Source organism: Ornithorhynchus anatinus, chromosome 4 (assembly GCF_004115215.2).
Source record: "Ornithorhynchus anatinus isolate Pmale09 chromosome 4, mOrnAna1.pri.v4, whole genome shotgun sequence".
NCBI classification, from domain to species: Eukaryota; Metazoa; Chordata; class Mammalia; order Monotremata; family Ornithorhynchidae; genus Ornithorhynchus; species Ornithorhynchus anatinus.
In genome coordinates this window covers 90942412-90962623 of record NC_041731.1, presented here as the reverse complement: position 1 = coordinate 90962623, position 20212 = coordinate 90942412, and the positions used below count along the sequence as shown (strand labels likewise).

The following is a 20212-nucleotide window of genomic DNA, read 5'->3' as shown; positions in this document are numbered from 1 at the left end:
TATATGAGTGCTGAGGACGGGCATAAATAAATTCATAAATGCCACAGTTGGCTGACTAGTTCAAATGGCTTTTGTCGACCGTTGTAAATGTTCTTTTAACCATATACTGGGTTCCACTTAAGTCAGTTTAAGCTGGGCTCACTAAGGTGTGTATTTACACTTTGTAATGAAGTAGAAAAGAAGGTAGTGCTCGATCCCTGCAACTCCATGAATCAGGACAATCAATCACTCACTTCCACTTATTGAGCACTTACTCTCTGCAGAGCACCATATTAAGGACTTGGGAGGATATGCTTGTCTGCTGGGTAAACTTGGGCAAGTCATTAACTTCCATGTGCCTCTGTTACCTCATCTGTAAAATGGGAATTATGACAATGAGCCCCATCTGGGACAGGGACTGTGTTTAACCTGATTATATCTACCCCAGGGCTTAGAACACTGCTTGAGAAATAGGAAGCGCTTAAGTATCCGCTTAAATATTATTATTACTATTGAATAGACATAATCCTTGCCCTCAAGGATTTTACCATCCTGTGAGAAAGATATACACTAAAAAAACTTATAGACATGAGGAAGCAATAGAGTATAAAGTTATATACATAAAGTGCTATGGAAATGTATGTGAGTACACAAGTGCTTAGATGGCACAAATGGGTGAAAAGTTGTGAATTTTTCGGTACAGGCTTTGGGAAAATCAAGTTTAGAAATAGCAAACGATACTGCAAATGGCACACATCACTACTATATATCTTTAAGGCATATACTTACTTTTCCAAACTTTTTTTCCTATTGTACCCTAGTTCATACTCTTAACTTCTCCAAGCTCACCTCTAAACTGGGCCTGAAATCTTTCACCTGATTCATTGCTCATGTCCTATTCATTGCTCATGTCCTACCCCAGCAGGGAGTCTAGTCCAGATCAAGCCCTCTAAATCACATTCCTCCTTCCTGTAGAGTTCTCCAAAAAAATCACTTCTGCCAGAAGGCAGTCCCAGATTATCCTCTACCAACTTTCTAGTCATCTTATCCACTGGGATCCCAGTCTTCTTTGCCATCAATGTGGATAGTGATTCAGACCATTCATTTAATCATTTTTGCTCTCTTCTTCTTTAGCAACTATCTGTCTACTCCCTTTCCCATTTTAAGTATATAGAGTATATCTCCCCATCATAAAAATAAATCCCGCCTGAAGGGAGGGGTTTTCTAAATAGAAGTAGAAGCAGCGTGGCATAGTGTCTTAGTGGAGAGAGCCCAGGCTTGGGAGTCAGAGGTCATGGTTCTAATCCCAGCTCCTCCATGTGTTAGCTGTGTGACCTTGGACAAGTCACTTAACTTCTATGTGTCTCAGTTTCCTCATCTGTAAAATGGGGGTTAAGACTGTGAGCCCCATGTGGGACTACCTGATTACCTTGTACCTACCCCAGCAATTAGAAGAGTGCTTGGCACATAGTAAACGCTTAACAAATACCACCATTATTCTAATTAAATTACACTAGCCCTGAACTCTATCCCCTGCAATCTGACATCGTCTCCTGGTTATTTCTATCTGGATATCCTATGGGACACCTCAAGCTTAACGTGTCCAGAATTGAACTACTCATGTTCCCTCCCAAATCCTCTCCAAGTCATTTTCCCAAGGATGTTGGCTATGCAACCATCCTCTCTATCCCTCAAGGAGCTGGCAGCCGACGTAGAGGGGCTCTGGGCCAAGAACCGGCAGCTCTAAAAGGAGAAAGAGATGTGGGGATGGGAAGCCAGGCTTAGAGACTGGGCAAGTGGCCCCAGGAGTGACAGAAGCATGTGCCAACTGAGGCCTAAGGCAAGCAGTCACCCCATCCCTTTGAGCACTTGGTAGTCATCCCACCCTCAGCCTCAGAGCAACCCCTCAGCACCTAGAAGTAGTGTGGCTCAGTGGAAAGAGCCCAGGCTTGAGAGTCAGAGGTCATGGGTTCGAATTCCTTGTCAGCTGTGTGACTGTGGGTAAGTCACTTCACTTCTCTGTGCCTCAGTTACCTCATCTGCAAAATGGGGATTAAGACTGTGAGCCTCATGTGGGACAACCTGATTACCCTGTATCAACCCTAGCGCTTAGAACAGTGCTCTGCACATAGTAAGTGCTTAACAAATACCAACATTATTACTTATGTACATATTTTTCAATTATTATAAATTACTTATCTATTCATATTAATGTCTGTCTCTCCCTCTAGAATGTAAGTTCATTATGGGCAGGGAATGTGTCTGTTAATTCTGTTGCATTGTGCTCTCCCAAGCAATTAATACATAGTAAATGCTGCTTCAGTGCCATCGATAATGTTCAGTCAATTGATTAGGTGTATATTTGTAATTTTATTTATCCATATTTATCCATATCAATGCATCTACCCCTCCACACTGTAAGCTCACTGTGGGCAGGGAATGTGTCTACCAACTCTGCTGTACTGTGCTCTCCACACAGTAGGTGTTAAGTAAATACCACTGTTTATTAACTTTGACTTTTCCTTCTCTTTCAATAATCATAATTTCAATAATTGTCATCAGAACACTACCAGAATATTTGCCTTCCTCTCCACCTAACCGGCCACCACACAGAAGATGCTCAAGAATACATGATTGATCGAATGGCTCTCGGCCTGACACAAGGATACTGGATCAGCCGGGTCGGGTTTTCGACTCCAGTTACCTACTCAATCCCAGCAGAGACTGGGATCTGGGCTATTTCAGCAATGGCAACATAGAGATCATTACAGCATCTTACCTTCCAAATCCTCTGCTCTGCCTAATTTACACACTTCAGTTAGCAACAGCACCATTCTTCCCATCTCTCAAGCCCACAGCTCGGGCAGTGTCCTCGATATTTCTTTCTCCGTAAATTCCCACATTAAGTCTGTCACTAAATCTTGACTGTTCCTCCTCCATGACACTTTCAGGTTCCTTACTGTCCAAACTGCCATCATGATGATCCGGGAACTTGCCCTACCTCAGCTTGGACACTTCACTGGACTTCATCTAACTTCCTGTTTCCTATCTCTACTGTCTCCAGTCTCTAACTTCACTCTCCTGTCTAGATCATTTTTCCTTCAAACATCGGTTGCTCAAGTCTACCCAATTAATCAATCGTAATCACTGAAGTTCTGTCTGCACAGAACTGTACTGAGCACTTGGGAGAGTATGATATAACTGAGTTGGTAGACATGTTCCTCACCCACAGCGTGCCCTTGGCATGAAGCAAAAACTCCCGACCTTTGGCTCTTGGGCCTCAAATCAACTCTCTACCTCCAACACTCAGTTTCTTTTCATCACAACTGAAATCCAACTCTTCATTCCTCTCGAGCTACTCTGCTCACTGTGCTTTATTCTCTTCCCTCCCATTCCTGAACATCCTCACCCTTCACATGTGACAGATCACCACTTCTTCAGTGATCTGAAGGACAATCTTCATTCCTTCGGAAATCACATCTGTTGCAGGAGGCCTTTCCTGATTAATTTCTCATCTCCCTGCCTCATTTTGCTCAGTGGCCTTTTATGAGCTTCCGCACCCCCTAAAGTGTTTGGGCACTTACATCCCCCGGAGAATTCATCTATCTTCATCCTTACTCCTTTCTCCTCTCAGAAATTTATTTTGGTGTCTGTATCCCCTACTAGATTAAAAAGTCTTTTAGGGCAGGGACTGTGCCTCATTCTACAGTACTCATCCAAACACTTGATACAGAGTTCTTCGCACAGTGGGTGCTCAAATCATGCTATTGATTGATTACTTTTATTGTACATACAGTAAATACTGAAGATGATGGTGTTGACGCCAGCTTCAGAGAGTAGCACAGAAATGTTGTTCTCTGTAAATCAAAATTGGTGACTAAATATTTTATAGCTAAGTGTTTAGGGACTGCTTTTTGAAAATATGAGATGGGCAGATGTTCACATTATCTGAACAGAATTTGGCAAATGGTTTATAATGCTTTATGGATTTTTTCATCCTGGAGGTCACACTCCTTCCCTTATTCAAACCCTTGGGACTGTATCTATAAAAACTACTTAGAGAACAATGCGGTACAAAATTTCAAGCTGTGGAAATATTCAATTACATTTCCCGGAGCATTTGGCTTCTTAATAAGATAGATGCACTAATACCAAAATTGATGTAAAGTGAAGGAAGAAGCAATTCTAAAATATTCTCACATCAAGCAGGATTTTTTTAAAAAGGAAATAGGGACTGTAGTCAAATATTTAATACATTTTAGCCTGAAGATACTTGGTGAATCAAGGCAGAATTATTTCCCATTATTTTCTTTGTGTCATTAAAAAAAAACAAAACAGGACTATGATTTCACAGAACTACTATCTCATACCAAAAAAAAAAAAACCCGAAAAATTGAACTGTAGGGTTGCTCTTAAAGAATGTGAGACTCCATAATTGACACAGTGTCATCGTATCACTCTATTGTATGTAATTATACTGTGGCAAGTGAAACCAGCTGTCAGCCATCCCATTACCCAAGGTACAAATAGATAGCTCAAGAAAACCCTCTGTTTCAAGTACATTAATTTAACCCTATTACTCCTTTTCCTTAGAATTTAAGTGACTTGAAAATTTCTCAACTTATCAAAGTCAGCCGCTTTCAAAACCTGAGCCCACATTGCTTGTACTGTGAAATCTGACGCATTTTCACGTGTACTAATTATGGCCCATCATGCAACATATTATAATACTCTAAAAATCCAGTCATTTTAAACATACTGCCTTTTAATGGCTTGTTCTAAAAGATGACTCATGTGATGTCTATACTATATTCCCTTGACATGAAAGATTAATCTCCCATATTACCCAACCCAATTTTTGACGATTAACCTATGCCAGTATTTTTTCTTTTTTCCTGGCATTTGTTTTTCCCCTAGTACTGAATTTTAAAAGTGTTTTTACAATTTACAGGACACACCTTAGTAATATTGATTGACTGTTCACAACATTAGACTGTAAGCCCGTCGATGGGCAGGGGTTGTCTCTATCTGTTGCCGAATTGTATATTCCAAGCGCTTAGTACAGTGCTCTGCACATAGTAAGCGCTCAATAAATATTATTGAATGAATTTCCAGAACTAATATTCAGAGCCATTTACAAAAACATATGCTCATGTGTATCTGCATATACACGCAACAAATGTCCGGCTACTTCCATAGCATACTGCTGATTTGTTTAAGTTTAGGATGGAAATATTTTTCATCATTAAAATTACTTAATTTCCTTACGTTTGTTCATTTTATCTGTCTATCAATATAGACTTTAAGTAACCATCTAAGACTGTAAGCTCATTGTAGGCAGGGAACATGTCTGTCAACTCTGTTGTACTCTCCCAAGTGCTCAGTACAGTGCTCTGCAGATAGCAGGGGCTGAATAAATGTCATTTATTGATATTAATATATTTATTATTTTCATTCATTCATTCAATAGTATTTATTGAGCGCTTATTATGTGCAGAGCACTGTACCAAGCACTTGGAATGTACAATTCGGCAACAGATAGAGACAATCCCTGCTCAGTGACGGGCTTGTCTATTTTCTTCTCCCTTCCTTGCCCTGTCTCTTCATGCTTAAAAATTGACTGTGTGTATATCTGAAGCCGCTTTAATGTGGAACAACAGCTTGAACATGGAAGGCGGGTGAGCAGAGAACCCTACTACTACGTTTGGGCATTCACTCACTGTTACCCTTCTTATTATGACAGAGTTGCATCACAGGCAAAGGGAGAGAAGATTGAGGGTGGGCAAAAAAAGGTGGAAAAAACCTGAGACCCAAGAGAGTACAACCAGAGAAAGCAAAATAAAAAAAGAAGGGTATAGACACTCACCAAATAATAATAATAATCGTATTTGTTAAGCAGAGGCCTAAATGCTTGGAGAGCTGCAAAACCACCTTTTCATCACCACAGCAACAAACAGGAATTGAGGTGGCTAAGGTACCGTGAGTACAGAAAACAGGAAATGCAATCAATTTTTTAGGAACTCAGGTCATTACAGAAGCAGTGTGGCTTAGTGGAAAGAGCCCGGGCTTGGGAGTCTGAGGTCGTGGGTTCTAATCCTGCCTTTTCTACTTGTCAGCTGTGTGACTTTAGGTAAGTCACTTAACTTCTCTGTGCTTCAGTTACCTCATCTGTAAAATGGGGATGAAGCCCGTGAGCTCCACGTGGGGCAACCTGATTACTTTGTATCTACCCTAGTGCTTAGTACAGTGCTTGACACATAGTAAGCACTTAAATACCATAGTTATTTATTATTATAATTATTACCCAGATGAACTGATTTAGAAGCATAATAATTTAGGAAACCATTGAATAAGAAAAAATTTCAAGATAATAACACATACATACACATTTTAATTAAGGAATGCTAGGCCATATAATTGTTAAATTATCTGCAATTCTTAATTTACTACTAGCTTGACAAAGGTTTATTCTGGGTTCACGTCCACAGAAAACAAAAAAACAGCTCTAAAAACCAAGAAGCAGCATGGAGCAGCGGAGAGAGTACGGGCTTCACGAGCCTGTTGTTGGGCAGGGATTGTCTCTATCTGTTGCTGAATTGTACTTTACAAATGCTTAGTACAGTGCTGTGCACCCAGTAAGTGCTCAATAATATGATCGAATTAATAAGGTTGTGGGTTCTAATCCCGGCTCCACCACTTGTCTGCTGTGTGACCTTGGGCAAGTCATTGACTTCTCTGTGCATCAGTTACCTCATCTGTTAAATGGGGATTGAGACTGAGAGCCCCACGTGGAACAGAGACTGTGTCCAACCCAATTTGCTTGTATCCACCACAGCCAGCACTTAATACAGTGCCTGGAACATAGTAAGTGCCTATCAAATACCATAATTATTACTAATTTCCATTTAAATTGCTGTAGATCTAGAATTTTAGTGCATATTGAATAGAACATCAAGACTAACTCCATGGATAATATCTGATGATAGGAAATAAACTCCCCGATCTTCACTCCTCCTCGCAAAGATAGGAAACTGTGGGTTTCGCACAGTGAGTCAGATACCTTGAGGACCGTTAAGAAACTTCTAGATACTCTGCATTCCTCTTATGTTTATCCTAAGCAAACATACCCATTGAAAAAATGTTCATGGCCATAACCCTTAGGGAATCCGCTCTGGGCCTATTACTCCCTTCCTCAAAAACCTCCAGTGGTTGCCTATCAACCTTTTGATGAAGTAAAAACTCCTCACTCTAGGCTTCAAGGTTCTCCATCACCTTGCTCCCTCCTACCTCTCCTCCCTTCTTTCTACTGCCCACCCACATGCTCTGCTCCTCTGCCGCTCACCTCCTCACCATCCCCCATTCACGCCTGTCCCGCTGTCGACCTCTGGCCCACGTCCTACCTCTGTCCTGGAATGCCCTCCCTTCTCACTTCCGCCAAACTCACTCTCTTCCCCTCTTCAAAGCCTTACTGAGAGCTCACCTCCTCCAGGAGGCCTACCCCGACTGAGCCCTCCCATTCCCTCTGCCCCTCCTCCCCTCCCTGTTGCCCTTACTCCCTCCTTCTGCTCTACCCCCTTCTCCTCCCCACAGCACTTGTGTGTATTTGTACACATATTTATTATTCTATTTTATTAATGATGTGTATATATCTACGATTCTATCTATTTTGATGGTATTGATGCCTGACTGCTTGTTTTGTTTTGTCTGTCTCCCCCTTTTAGACTGTGAGCCTGTTGTTGGGCAGGCATTGTCTCTATCTGTTGCCGAACTGTACATTCCAAGCACTTAGTATAATGTTCTGCACACAGTGAATGTTCAATAAATACAATTGAATTAATGAAATAAAAGATATGCCTGATTATTAGAACCAAAATTCATTCTAAAATAGAAGATCTATTTGGCAATGCAAGATTGTGGGTAATATTCAGGGCTAGAATATCCACAGTACACAGTATTTCACGGAGGTATTTTATAAGGGTGGGCTGAGGGGGGCGAGCATTGAAAAAGGCAAGAATTCAGTTTGATGAATCTAAACTCATGCATTTCCAACTGAGAGATACAATTGCAAACAACTGCCGGAATGAACACAACAGAGAACAGCTGACTGTGGAGGTACAATAGACTAGATTGTACCTTTGGAGTCTAGAGCTGAAATCCACTCTGTAAGAGTAAAAGAATGGAAGCATTGGCCTAAACTCTACTGAATCACAGGAGTTGAACACAATGCAGCACAAGTGACATTCTTCTCTCAAAGAGGCCCAAGGCTCATTGAGCTTGGCATTTCAATTACCCTCTCAACCTAGGAAGAGTTTCCCCCCAACAACCCCTGCCCCCCGATTTGAGGTCCACCAGCAGAACAGTGTGGAACAGCTTACATTGGAGAAAGCCTGTAAATGTCTAAAAAGCTGCAGGCTTGAAAGAACAAGAAACCCTGACCTTTTATGATTGGCCCGTAGTTTTTCAACAAAGCATATGACTCACAATAGAGTCCCTTAAATAGCGGACAAAAGAATATATTTTCAACTCACCACTCTGTTCGTCCCATATTTATATGGAAAACTGTTTAAATGAATTCCTGAGTGTAATAACACCTGTCTAGTTAGTGAGCGAATGTGAGCAGGAATAAAGATTTTCATACAAATCAAGTGAACCAGGGTCTTTCAGAAACTAAGAAAGGCTGTTATCCTTCCTGAACCCTTCTCTTTACTATTTCAATCAATTAATCCATGGTATTTATTGAGGGTTTACTACGTGCAGAGCACTGTACTAAGTCCTTGGGAAAGTACAAGGCAGCAGAGTTGGCAGACATGCTCAGTACCCACAAGGAACTTGCAGTCTCATTTTCCTTACTCCTTATCTATGATCATTTTCTGTTTAAAATATTTTAATCAAAATCCTTTATTTTCAGATTACATGCATTCTACACTTTTAATTGATTCTGCCTGTGAGGGCAAATAGGGCACATTTGGGAGGATTTCTGGCCCACAGATTCTAACAATCCTTCATTCATTCAATCATATTTATTGAGTGCTTACTGTGTGCAGAGCACTGTACTAAGCACTTGGGAAAATACAATATCATAGAGCAAGTATGCCCAGCAAGGTGAATAATCAGAGCACATGTATGAATATGTATACACACAGCGTGGTTCAATGGAAAGAGCCCGGGCTTAGGAGTCAGAGGTCACGGGTTCAAATCCCAGCTCTGCCACTTGTCAGCTGTGTGACTGTGGGCAAGTCACTTAACTTCTCTGTGCCTCAGTTAGCTCATCTGGAAAATGGGGATTAAGACTGTGAGTCTCACGTGGGACAACCTGATTACCCTGTATCTACCCCAGCACTTAGAACAGTGCTCCACACATAGTAAGCGCTTAACAAATACCAACATTATTATTATTACACACAGATGCACTTGTGCTCTGATTATACAGATAGATAGATAGATAGATAGATAGATAGATAGATAGATAGATAGATGATAGATAGATACACTTGTATATACTTTTATGCAATACTTGTATAGCTAATCACACTTCCCCACCTTCAAAGTCCTACTGAAGGCTCACCTCCTCCAGGCAGCCTTTCCAGATTAGGCCCCTCTTTTCCTCAGCTCCCCTTCCCCACCCCCATTGCCCCAAATCGCTCCCTTTGCTCTACCCCACCGCTGCCTCACAGCACTTGTGTATATATGTACATATCTACAATTCTGTTTATATTAAGGCCTCTTTACTTGTTTTGATGTGTGAATATATATCTATAGTTCCATTTATTTATATTGATGCTATTGATGCTTGTTTACCTGTTTTGATGCCTCTCTCCCCCTTTCTAGACTATGAGCCCATTGTGGGCAGGGAATGTCTCTCTTAGTTGCTGAATTGTACTTTCCAAGTGCTTAGTACAGTACTTTGCACACAGTAAGTGCTCAACAAATATGATTGAATGAACGAATGAACATACTTGTATACATAATAAGATTCCACAACATTGCTGGATTTGCCAATCCAATGTATTATCTTGCAAAGTTGTTTTTTTTTTTTTTTTGCAAATCAAGATCTTTCCTACCTAAATGTAAGTCTGTTTCTTTTGTTTGGTCTTCAGTAGTCATGTAAAGGCACCAAAAAGTTATCATCCCCTCAAAATCCTCCATATACTGAGGATGCTTGTCTTCTCCTCCTATACTGAACAAATCCAACTTCTTCACCTAACTCAAGTCACTTTCCACAGACTCTGCCAGTTTATCCAAGTCTAACTTAAATGGCAATGTCCAAAATTGGACCCAGAGTTCTAAGGGTCTGACTGACTTATTCAGTCATATTTATTGAGCGCTTAATGTGTTCTGTACTAAGCACTTGAGAGAGTACAACAGTACACAAATTCCCTGACTAAAATGATTTCCAGACAGAACACCTCCAGGTTAATACATAGCCTATTCATGCTTGAATTTATAATCAGCTCTGGGTCAGCTCAGATTTTAAGTACTGCTCCTGTGCTCGCCCTGAATGTCATTCTGTATTTGCTTTGTCCTTAAATGTACTCATCTTACACTCATCATTGTAAAATTGATTAAATATAATAATGACAGATATGCAAATAGAAACAAAACCAGGCACAGTCATTTGTTGCTAGATTTCCCTTCCTGTACATTTTCCCAGATGCCCTTTAAGCTTAATTGAAGAATATTTTGATCTTGTGTCAATTGTATTTCTTTTCCATCCTTCACTTTTTTATTCTGGCTTCCATATATTAGTGCACTTTCATTGTACTCTTTAATGATTTGACCTAATTAATTCCTAACTTTGTAACTTTCTCATTTTCCTTCAGATCTCTCAGAAGTTCTTGAGTTCTTGCCAGCTCTGTATCTTTTTACCCTTCTCCTTCTTCACTAGTAGAGTTTGTACATGTAGAACTGTCTGTTTGAAGAACAGCTATCTTCCTTTGCCTCCTTAGCTTTGCTTCCATTCGATTCCTCTTCCTAGATTGCTAAGACTCCAAATTTTGCTGTATTTAATTCACTGTACTTTTCTTCCTCAGTTCTTTCCTCCATTCTCACAAAATATAGACTCCATCACCCATTTTGACCAAAGTCTCCATCCATTTACGTAGAGGTATATCATTTGATCAATGAATTGTATTTATTTAGCATTTATTGTACTAAGCCCTCTGGTGAGTACAATATAACAGAGTAGGTAGACATACTTTCTACCCACAGTCCCAATCCAGAGTTACAAATCTTATGTGTGGAACTCGTTAGAAGCAATTTATTGATGAATTTTGTTACTTTTAATTGTAAGAGGAAACATAGATGTCACTGCCCACACTATTTCTGTGTTTCGGCCCACAGTGAGCTTACAGTTTAAACATTTGGAAGAGTACAATACAAAAGAGTAGATATTGCTGATCGTTGCCCACATGGAGCAGATTTCTCTTCTTTCTTCATTGGGACGCTGTCCTCATGACACTATCCCCGAAAGACCGAGTGATGGACTGCAACTGACTTAGTTGCTTTCCCATTAGTTAGAAGGAAAGAGAAGGTCACCACTGTTTGTTCCAAAGCCGCTCAGTGAGTTAAAGTAGGTCCTCTTGCTTTGGAAATGCATAATGAATCCCGAATCATTGCCAGGATGTCACACATTTTCACACATTTCAATTTATCCTGGTGTCCGTATGGACCTCTTTTATGAATAAGAATACCCTTCTACCCTGACCCTCCAGGTAGGAATGCGGGTGAAATTCATTTTCCTGTGGCTCAGTTTGCCCTGACTTGAAACCAGCAGCCACCTGCTCTATTCCATCCCAACAAAAACTCATATTAGTTAAAATGAATGTGGAAAATATGATTTGGGGGCCCTGAAGTAGGCCCCAAATTTAAATTGATGGTTCTATTTCTTCATGACATGCCTGAGATTTCTGGGTTCTCTTAAGAACCGTGCCATTCTAGGACAACCTCCCACCTCACTTTGGGAGCCCCAGAAGTGAGAGGATTCTCAATTCCTCCAGGAAAGGGGGAAGGACCTTCAACTTGGGAAGTTTGGTTGATGGTTCAGGCTCAAAACAACTCAGGACAAACTCCTAGACTATTTGGGAGGAAAGTGAATGGGGCAACCCCCAAACCTACAGACAACCTTCAATCACCACAACTGGATATTCACCCATTCACAGTTACCTGGAGAATACCCCTTCAGGAAGTCCACTAAAAAGCTGTATAAACTTAATGGCCTCATTTAGCCATTTTTTAAAAAAATATTATTTAAGTGCTTATTATGTGCCAGACACTGTCCTAAATGCTCGGAGATCTCCTCCCTCCTCGCAAGTGCCATCCCCTCCACCTGCACCTCAGACCCCATTCCCGCTCACCTTATAAAAAAAATCGCCCCTGCCCTCCTCCATTCCTTAACTTCTATTTTTAACCACTCAATCTCCAATGGCTCCTTCCCCTCTGCCTTCAAACATGCCCATGTCTCCCCCATCTTAAAAAAAACCTTCTCTCGACCCCACTTCCCCTTCCAGTTATCGCCCTATCTCCCTACTACCCTTCCTTTCCAAAATCCTAGAACGAGTCGTCTACAATCGCTGCTTAGAATTCCTTAACTCCCATTCTCTCCTGAACCCCCTCCAATCTGGCTTCCGTCCCCTCCACTCTACCGAGACTGCTCTCTCTAAGGTCACCCATGACCTCCTTCTTGCCAAATCGAATGGCTCCTACTCCATTCTAATCCTCCTTGACCTCTCTGCTGCCTTTGACACTGTCGACCATCCCCTCCTCCTCCACACCTTATCTCACCTTGGCTTCACAGACTCCGTCCTCTCCTGGTTCTCCTCTTATCTCTCTGGCCGGTCATTCTCGGTCTCCTTCACAGGCGCCTCCTCCCCCTCCCATCCTTTAACTGTTGGAGTTCCTCAAGGGTCAGTTCTTGGCCCTCTTCTGTTCTCCATTTACACTCACTCCCTCGGTGAACTCATTCGCTCTCATGGCTTTTACTACCATCTCTATGCAGATGACACGCAGATCTACAACTCTGCCCCTGTCCTCTCCCCCTCCCTTCAGGCTCGCATCTCCTTCTGCCTCCAGGATGTCTCCACCTGGATGTTGGCCCGCCACCTAAAACTCAACATGAGCAAGACTGAGCTCCTCATCTTCCCTCCCAAACCCGGTCCTCTCCCAGTCTTCCCTATCACCGTGGATGGCACGACCATCCTTCCCGTCTCTCAGGCCCGCAATCTCGGTGTCATCTTTGACTCGTCTCTCTCGTTCACCCCACAGATTCTATCCGTTACCAAGACCTGCTGGTTTCACGTTTACAATATCGCCAAGATCCACCCTTTCCTCTCCACCCAAACGGCTACCTTACTGCTACAGGCTCTTGTTATATCCCGGCTAGACTACTGTGTCAGCCTTCTCTCTGATCTCCCTTCCTCCTCTCTTGCCCCGCTCCAGTCTATTCTTCATTCCGCTGCCCAGCTCATCTTCCTGCAGAAACTCTCTGGGCATGTCACTCCCCTTCTTAAACACCTCCAGTGGTTGCCTATCAACCTCCGCTCCACACAAAACCTCCTCACTCTAGGCTTCAAGGCTCTATATCACCTTGCCCCTTCCTATCTCTTCTCCCTTCTCTCTTTCTACTGCCCACCCCGCACGCTCCGCTCCTCCGCCACCCATCTCCTCACCGTCCCTCGGTCTTGCCTATCCCGCCGTCGACCCCTGGGCCACGTTCTCCCACGGTCCTGGAATGCCCTCCCTCCTCACCTCCGCCAAACTAATTCTCTTCCCCTCTTCAAAACCCTACATAAAACTCACCTCCTCCAAGAGGCCTTCCCACACTGAGCTCCCCTTCTCCCTCTACTCCCTCTACCGCCCCCCTTCACCTCTCCGCAGCTTAACCCTCTTTTCCCCCCATCTCCCTCTGCTCCTCCCCCTCTCCCTTCCCATCTCCTCAGCCCTGTACTCGTCTGCTCAACTGTATATATTTTCGTTATCCTATTTATTTTGTTAATGAAATGTACATCGCCTTGATTCTATTTAGTTGTCATTGTTTTCATGAGATGTTCTTCCCCTTGACTCTATTTATTGCCATTGTTCTTGTCTGTCTGTCCACCCCGATTAGACCGTAAGCCCGTCAAACGGCAGGGACTGTCTCTATCTGTTGCCGACTTGTTCATTCCAAGCACTTAGTACAGTGGTCTGCACATAGTAAGCGCTCAATAAATACTATTGAATGAATGAATTGGTAGACACGAAGTAATCAGGTTGGACACAAAGTCCATGTCCTACATGGAGATGCAGCGTTGCCTAGTGGAAAGTGCATGGGCCTTGGATCAGAGAATATGGGTTCTAATCCTGGCTCGGTCACATGGCTGCTGAGTGATTTTGAGCAAGTCACTTTACTTCTCCGTGCCTCAGTCCCATCATCTGTAAAATGGAGATTAAGACTGTGAGCCCTATATGGGAGAGGGACTGTGTCCAACCCGATTATCTTGTATCTGCCCAAAGTGCTTAGAAAAGTACTTGGCAGGTAGTACGTGTTTAAACACTCTACTCGTCATCATCATGGTGCTCACAGTCTCGATCCAAAGTTACAAATCTTAACTGTGGAACTCGGTAGAAGCAATTTAAAGATGAATTTTGTTACTTAGATGTCACTTTCACAAATCCTTTTTTTTTTTAAATTGTTTTACGAACTTAACATGAACCAGTTTTTTTCTTACTATATTTCTAAATAATAACATTTATTGATAAATGTTTTTAACATCTAGGTAAGCACCCACTCTCTATGACAGTGAATATAAAATATTTGAGAGGATACTGCTTTCTTACTTTGGAAAGGAGGACTTCACCATGACTTTAAGGGAAACGAGGGACTCCCAATCTGACACTAGGTTAGGCTAGAGCTCCAGGCCCACGTTCTAACAGAGCAGCACGGTAAGCAGCAGGGCCTAGTGAAAAGTCACGGGCCTGGGAATCAGAGGACCTAGGTTTTAATCTCAGCTCAGTCACTTGTACACTGTGTGACCTTAGGTAAGTCATTCAACTTCTCTATAAGTCACTTAACTTCTCTATGCCTCAATTACCACATCTGTGAAACAGGGATTAAGACTGACTCCCATGTGGGACATGACCTGTGTCCAATCTGATTAGTTTATCTACCCCAGACTTAGTACAGAGCGTGGCACCCATTCATCACTTAAATACCATTAAAAAAGCACAATAAAAGTTTCAAAAAGAACATTGCTCATCTTCTCACCACCCCCTCATTGCTCTTTAACCAGTATTATTGCCTCATTTAAATAACTGTGAAAATAAATATCTTACATAAACTAATCCAATTTCTATGAAAGAAAAACGTTGACTTCCTTGATGGGATGTTGTGTACCAAGGTTTCCCCAGAAGCATGTTTTAACAACGAAGTTATACGTCTCTTTTAAAAAGGTTTACTGGCAATCGCCGGCATATCTTTCACTCCAATAAACTTAGCCAACAGCTGCTAAATCAATCCATGAAAAGAATACACTGATTTTACAAATGTCTTTACTAAACTACACTAACCCAGGAAGCTTAAAATGGCAAACATAAATAACATAGAAATCAGAAAGAACACACATTCTTTTTTAAATACCCATTAAGCATTTCTTTCCAGACTTAATGAAGATCTGCTATGTATTTCAATCACAGAACCTATTACAGTAGTTGCTTTTTTGAATTTTCTTCCATAGGAGCAATCTTATTTTTACCTTATTTGCAATACTGGTGATAAAAGATTTGATGTCTAGATGAGTAGGGCAGCTCTTCTGACAGGGAGCATCTGCACACTTCAAGCATCTACAAAACAAAGTAATGGGGTTAGGAGCACAATCCCCCAAACAAAAACTCTCTCAATTTAAAAAATAAGGGAAGCTGATTCACTTCTCTATCTCGATCTCCCATTATAAACACACACATCAAATTAAAACAGTGATATAAAAAAATATGCCCAATGCCTTTCTTGGCCCATTTTTATTGAATTTCATGTAACCATTTTTTTTTGCATAGTGAAATAAAGGAACTAGTAGCCAAGAAACATGCCCAGGATTAATGATAGGAAGACTTGCTATGAAGAACCTGGAAAAAGTCATGAAATATGTTGATGCCACAAAAATACAAATCGTCAACTCTATGGGGTTGCCAGTGACAATGTATGGATCTGAAAGCTGGAGAGTGAAATAACAGAATAGAAAGAACATCAATTCTTTTGAAATGTGGTGTCGGAGAAGGATTTTGCAAATACCACAGACTGCCCCCAAAACAACAGATGGATTTGGGAGCAAATTGAATCAAAGTGGTCTTTGGAAGGCCAAAGGACTCGACTTAGATTAGCATATTTTGGACACAATCAGGAGGACTAATTCTCTGGAGAAGACACATATGTTAGGAAAAGTCCAGGGAAAACATGGGAGAGGCAGACCAACAGCTAGATGGATAGAGTCCACAACGACGATAACAGAAGAACCATTAGAAAGGCTGTGGATTACGGCAGAGGACAGGATGCCCTGGAGAAAGTACATCCGTGGAGTCACTGTGAATCAGAAACGACTCCACAGCACTTAATAATAATAATAATTGGATGAGAGCAGAGGCATGCAACTGACATGAATTCTTGCTCCCAGCGGGAATAGAAGCACATTCACCCGTGGTGGGAAATCACTCGAGAGTGCGGGAGAGTACGAGAGAGGGCAAGTGAGTTTCAACTGTTCCTCTGAAAATGTGATCATAATACCCCCCCTCCCTCAACATAAATTGGTCATTTTGCATTTGGGGATGACATCTAAAAGTCAATTTGCCTTTCAAAGACCTATGACCATTGTCAGAAAGTTGTCACTTCCAAATAAGTTTAGGGGTATGCCTAATCATATCCACTATAACAACTAGAAAAGATGAGGAGTAGAGTGGGCATTTTGCAAACTACACCAATGTACTGTTGTAAACTGCCTTACCCTTTGTAAATATGTGGAATAAATATCTGAACTACCCATGAAGGTGTTGAAAAGTGTCTCTCTCTAAATATGTGCTAAAACAAAAGCACTTGCTTGTTGTGTGACCCTGGGTGAGTCACTGAACTTCTCTGTGCCTCTCCTACCTCATCTGTGAAGTGGGAATTAAGACCGTGAGCTCCAGGTGGGACATGGACTGTATCCAACCTGATTAATTTGTTTCCATTCCAGCATTTAGTAGAGTGCTGGCTCATAGTATGCACTTTAGAAATAACAATACAACAAAATAAAAATAAAAGAAAGTTCTCTAATTTGGAGGCTTTTATGCTATTTTAGGAAATGTTACAGCTATCCCACAGATATTTTTTTTTCCTTAATGAAGTCTCAATTCACAGATACTACCTCTAAATGTCCATGCCGAACAATAAAGGCACCTTAAAAATGCAGTTCTAAAGGAGGCAGATGTGGATGAAGCAAATTAACACACGGTTCAGTTCCACACTTTATATGGAACACTATTCTATTCAACATGAATAGAAAGATTCACTTAACAAGAATGACAAGATGAGGATTTGAAGCTGTGGCTATTAAGCATCTTTACCAAATAACTCTCTTTTTATTATTGAGCTGGTTCACAAATAACAGCTGTTGGAAATGTCAGATGTTAATGAGGCAGGGCAACGCAAACCTGAATTGTAGCATTTTTTTTTTCCTGTGGTGCCATGAATATGCCAGAACCGGCAGACTCTTATAATAATACCATCTTGCAATTCTCCGTGCGCTCTGCAGACTAAAGTGCATCAGGCTGCCATTATTCCCACTTATCACTCTGACAGCTCAATAATTACACTACCGCTCTATCCAGGTTGTCCTAATAAAATAGCAACCAATGCACTGGAATGCATACTGGTGAAATGTTTTATTAAACTTGGGGGGTTGATCATCAAGTGTCACTAGTGTTGACCTATTTTTCTATTTGACAATAAATTATCCTTTGACCATGACATAATAGATATTACATAGTGCATTTGCCATACCAAACCAGAAAGCAACTGCCTTCCAGTGAGCTGGGAAAATGATTTCAATAAAATAGCAGAAATGCATGTCAGACTGTTATTACCTAAATTGCTTTAAATGATTGATACTGTGAAAAAATCACACACACATAGTACTTGGGGGAATATGACGACAATTATTGTAAACCACAGTTCTACATAAATTCTCCCATATAAGTAACATTTAAAGTGCACTTCTGAGTACCTTCAGTCACGTAAATTTTCCCTTTTTACTTTTCAAATTGGCTTTGTAATTCATTTTATTTAAAAATGCATTGTAGAAGACAAAAATTAATTCAGATAAACAACTCTCTGATACACTTTTAATCCCCAAATAATTATGACTAATGCATTTATATTAAAGGAAGTGTATTAGCTTATAAAATAATGTAATGAAATGTCTCAATTTTTAGTAGTGATAAACTTTTTCATTTAAACATTCTAATAGAGACCATAATAATGCATCTCATTAAAAACAAATGCAGAATCTTCATTAAAGTTAAGCACTCTCTTTTCTTTAGTGATTTAAACATTAAGTATGAGCTATGTATGAAAACTTTAACAAAAGCCTTCTGTACTTTGAAAAAAAATATCGGGTCTATTAAAAGTTAGAACATACCCATGATGTTTCTCTGGAATAAAGAAGTATTTCTTCCCCAGGGCTAATTATGCCTGAGAAAATTTACTCCGCTGCTTAATATTGTAAAAAACTAAAAGTTGTGCAAAAAGGATTTCACTCTATACAAAGTTGCTTGATTTTCTTTAGCAAGCTACTCTAACAGGCCGATTTTGATCTCTGCTGTTCATAAAAGTCGAGATCTGCACAAAGTCAAGCCACAGATTTAATTTTGCTTTTAATAAGCAACGAACACTGATTTTTCCACAACTGCATAATACAGAAATGAAGTAATTCAGTGATGTCACGACCTCAAGGAGATTCAGAAGAGTCTGGAAAAGAATAGCTTGCTAAGAATTTTAATAAAAATAGTTTTTGTTCACAACACTTTTTGGTGCAAAAACATCCTGTTATCAGATGCATAATCTGGGGTCATAGAAAGAGTTTTTAGTGGATAACAGAGCTGATAGCTAGTGGAGTAGTGTGGCCTAATGGAAAGAGCCTGAGCCTGGGAGTGAGGGAACCTGGTTCTAATCTCAGCTCCACCACTTGTCCGCTGTGTGACCTTGGGCATGTCATTTCTTTATGCCTTAGTTACCTCATCTGTAAAATGGGGTTGATGACAGTGAGCCCTAGGCAAAGCAGAGATTAGTTCCAACCCAATTATTTTATGCCTGCCCCAGAGTTTATTACAGTAGCTGGCACATAGTAAGCATTTATATACCTTAAAAAAATAGTAAGGAACAAAAACTGCATGGCTTAGTGGTTAGAACACGGACCTGGGAATAAGAAGATCATGGGTTCTAATCTGGGTTCTTCCATTTGTCTGTGTGACCTTGGGCAAGTCACAACTTCTCTGTGCCTCAGTTCCCTTATCTGTAAAATAGGGGATTACGACTGTGAGCCCTGTGTGGAACAGGGACTGTGACCAACCTTATCACCTTGTATCTACCCCAGTGCTTAGAAGAGTGCACATAGTAAGCGCTTAACAAATACCATAATTATTATGTTTATTAAAATGTATTCAGGGTAGCTTTTGTTTTCATGCCCAAAAGTGTGAACCAACCTGTAAAACAATTTTAGTTTCATCAACATTATAAAAAAGCAGATGAGATTTACACAGAAGCTGACCAGTTACCCAGTTTTGAAATAGTTGGTCTCAGCGGATTTGATTCACTTGCAGCTCACGACATGAATTGCAAGATGGTTGGTTAGGGTATGAATGCAATCTGTGCTCATGGACCAGAATTTATGTGCTTCTTCTCAGCAAGAAGACCTTTGCTTCTGTTATATGCTGCGATCTACTCTGGGAAAGAGGGTGTGGTCTGTGGCCAGAGAATACAATGCCTCTGTCTTCCCTCTCAGTGGCAGACTTACCCTTAATAATAATAATAATAATAGTGGTATTTGTTAAGTGCTTACTATGTGCAGAGCACTGTTCTAAGTGCTGGGGTAGATACAGAGTAATCAGATTCTCCCACGTGGGGCTCACTATTTTTTTTTAATCAAACCACAGAGCTTTAGAAACTGAAGGGGGTAGAATGTGGCCATGTTAGTTTTATATGGTGAAGGAGAAGAATGGAAAAAAGCAAGTGGATGCC

The 20212-nt window shown here is 40.9% G+C and overlaps 1 protein-coding gene across 1 annotated transcript in view; it reads right to left on the bottom strand.

Moving 5' to 3' along the window:
* The window catches only part of DPYD (dihydropyrimidine dehydrogenase), an 832560-nt gene that overhangs the window by 600054 nt on the left and 212294 nt on the right, over nt 1-20212 (bottom strand). The window contains exon 4 of the mRNA XM_029062931.2: nt 15705-15792. Within this exon, the coding sequence (XP_028918764.1) occupies nt 15705-15792 (88 nt within the window). The remainder of the gene's footprint in view (nt 1-15704; nt 15793-20212) is intronic.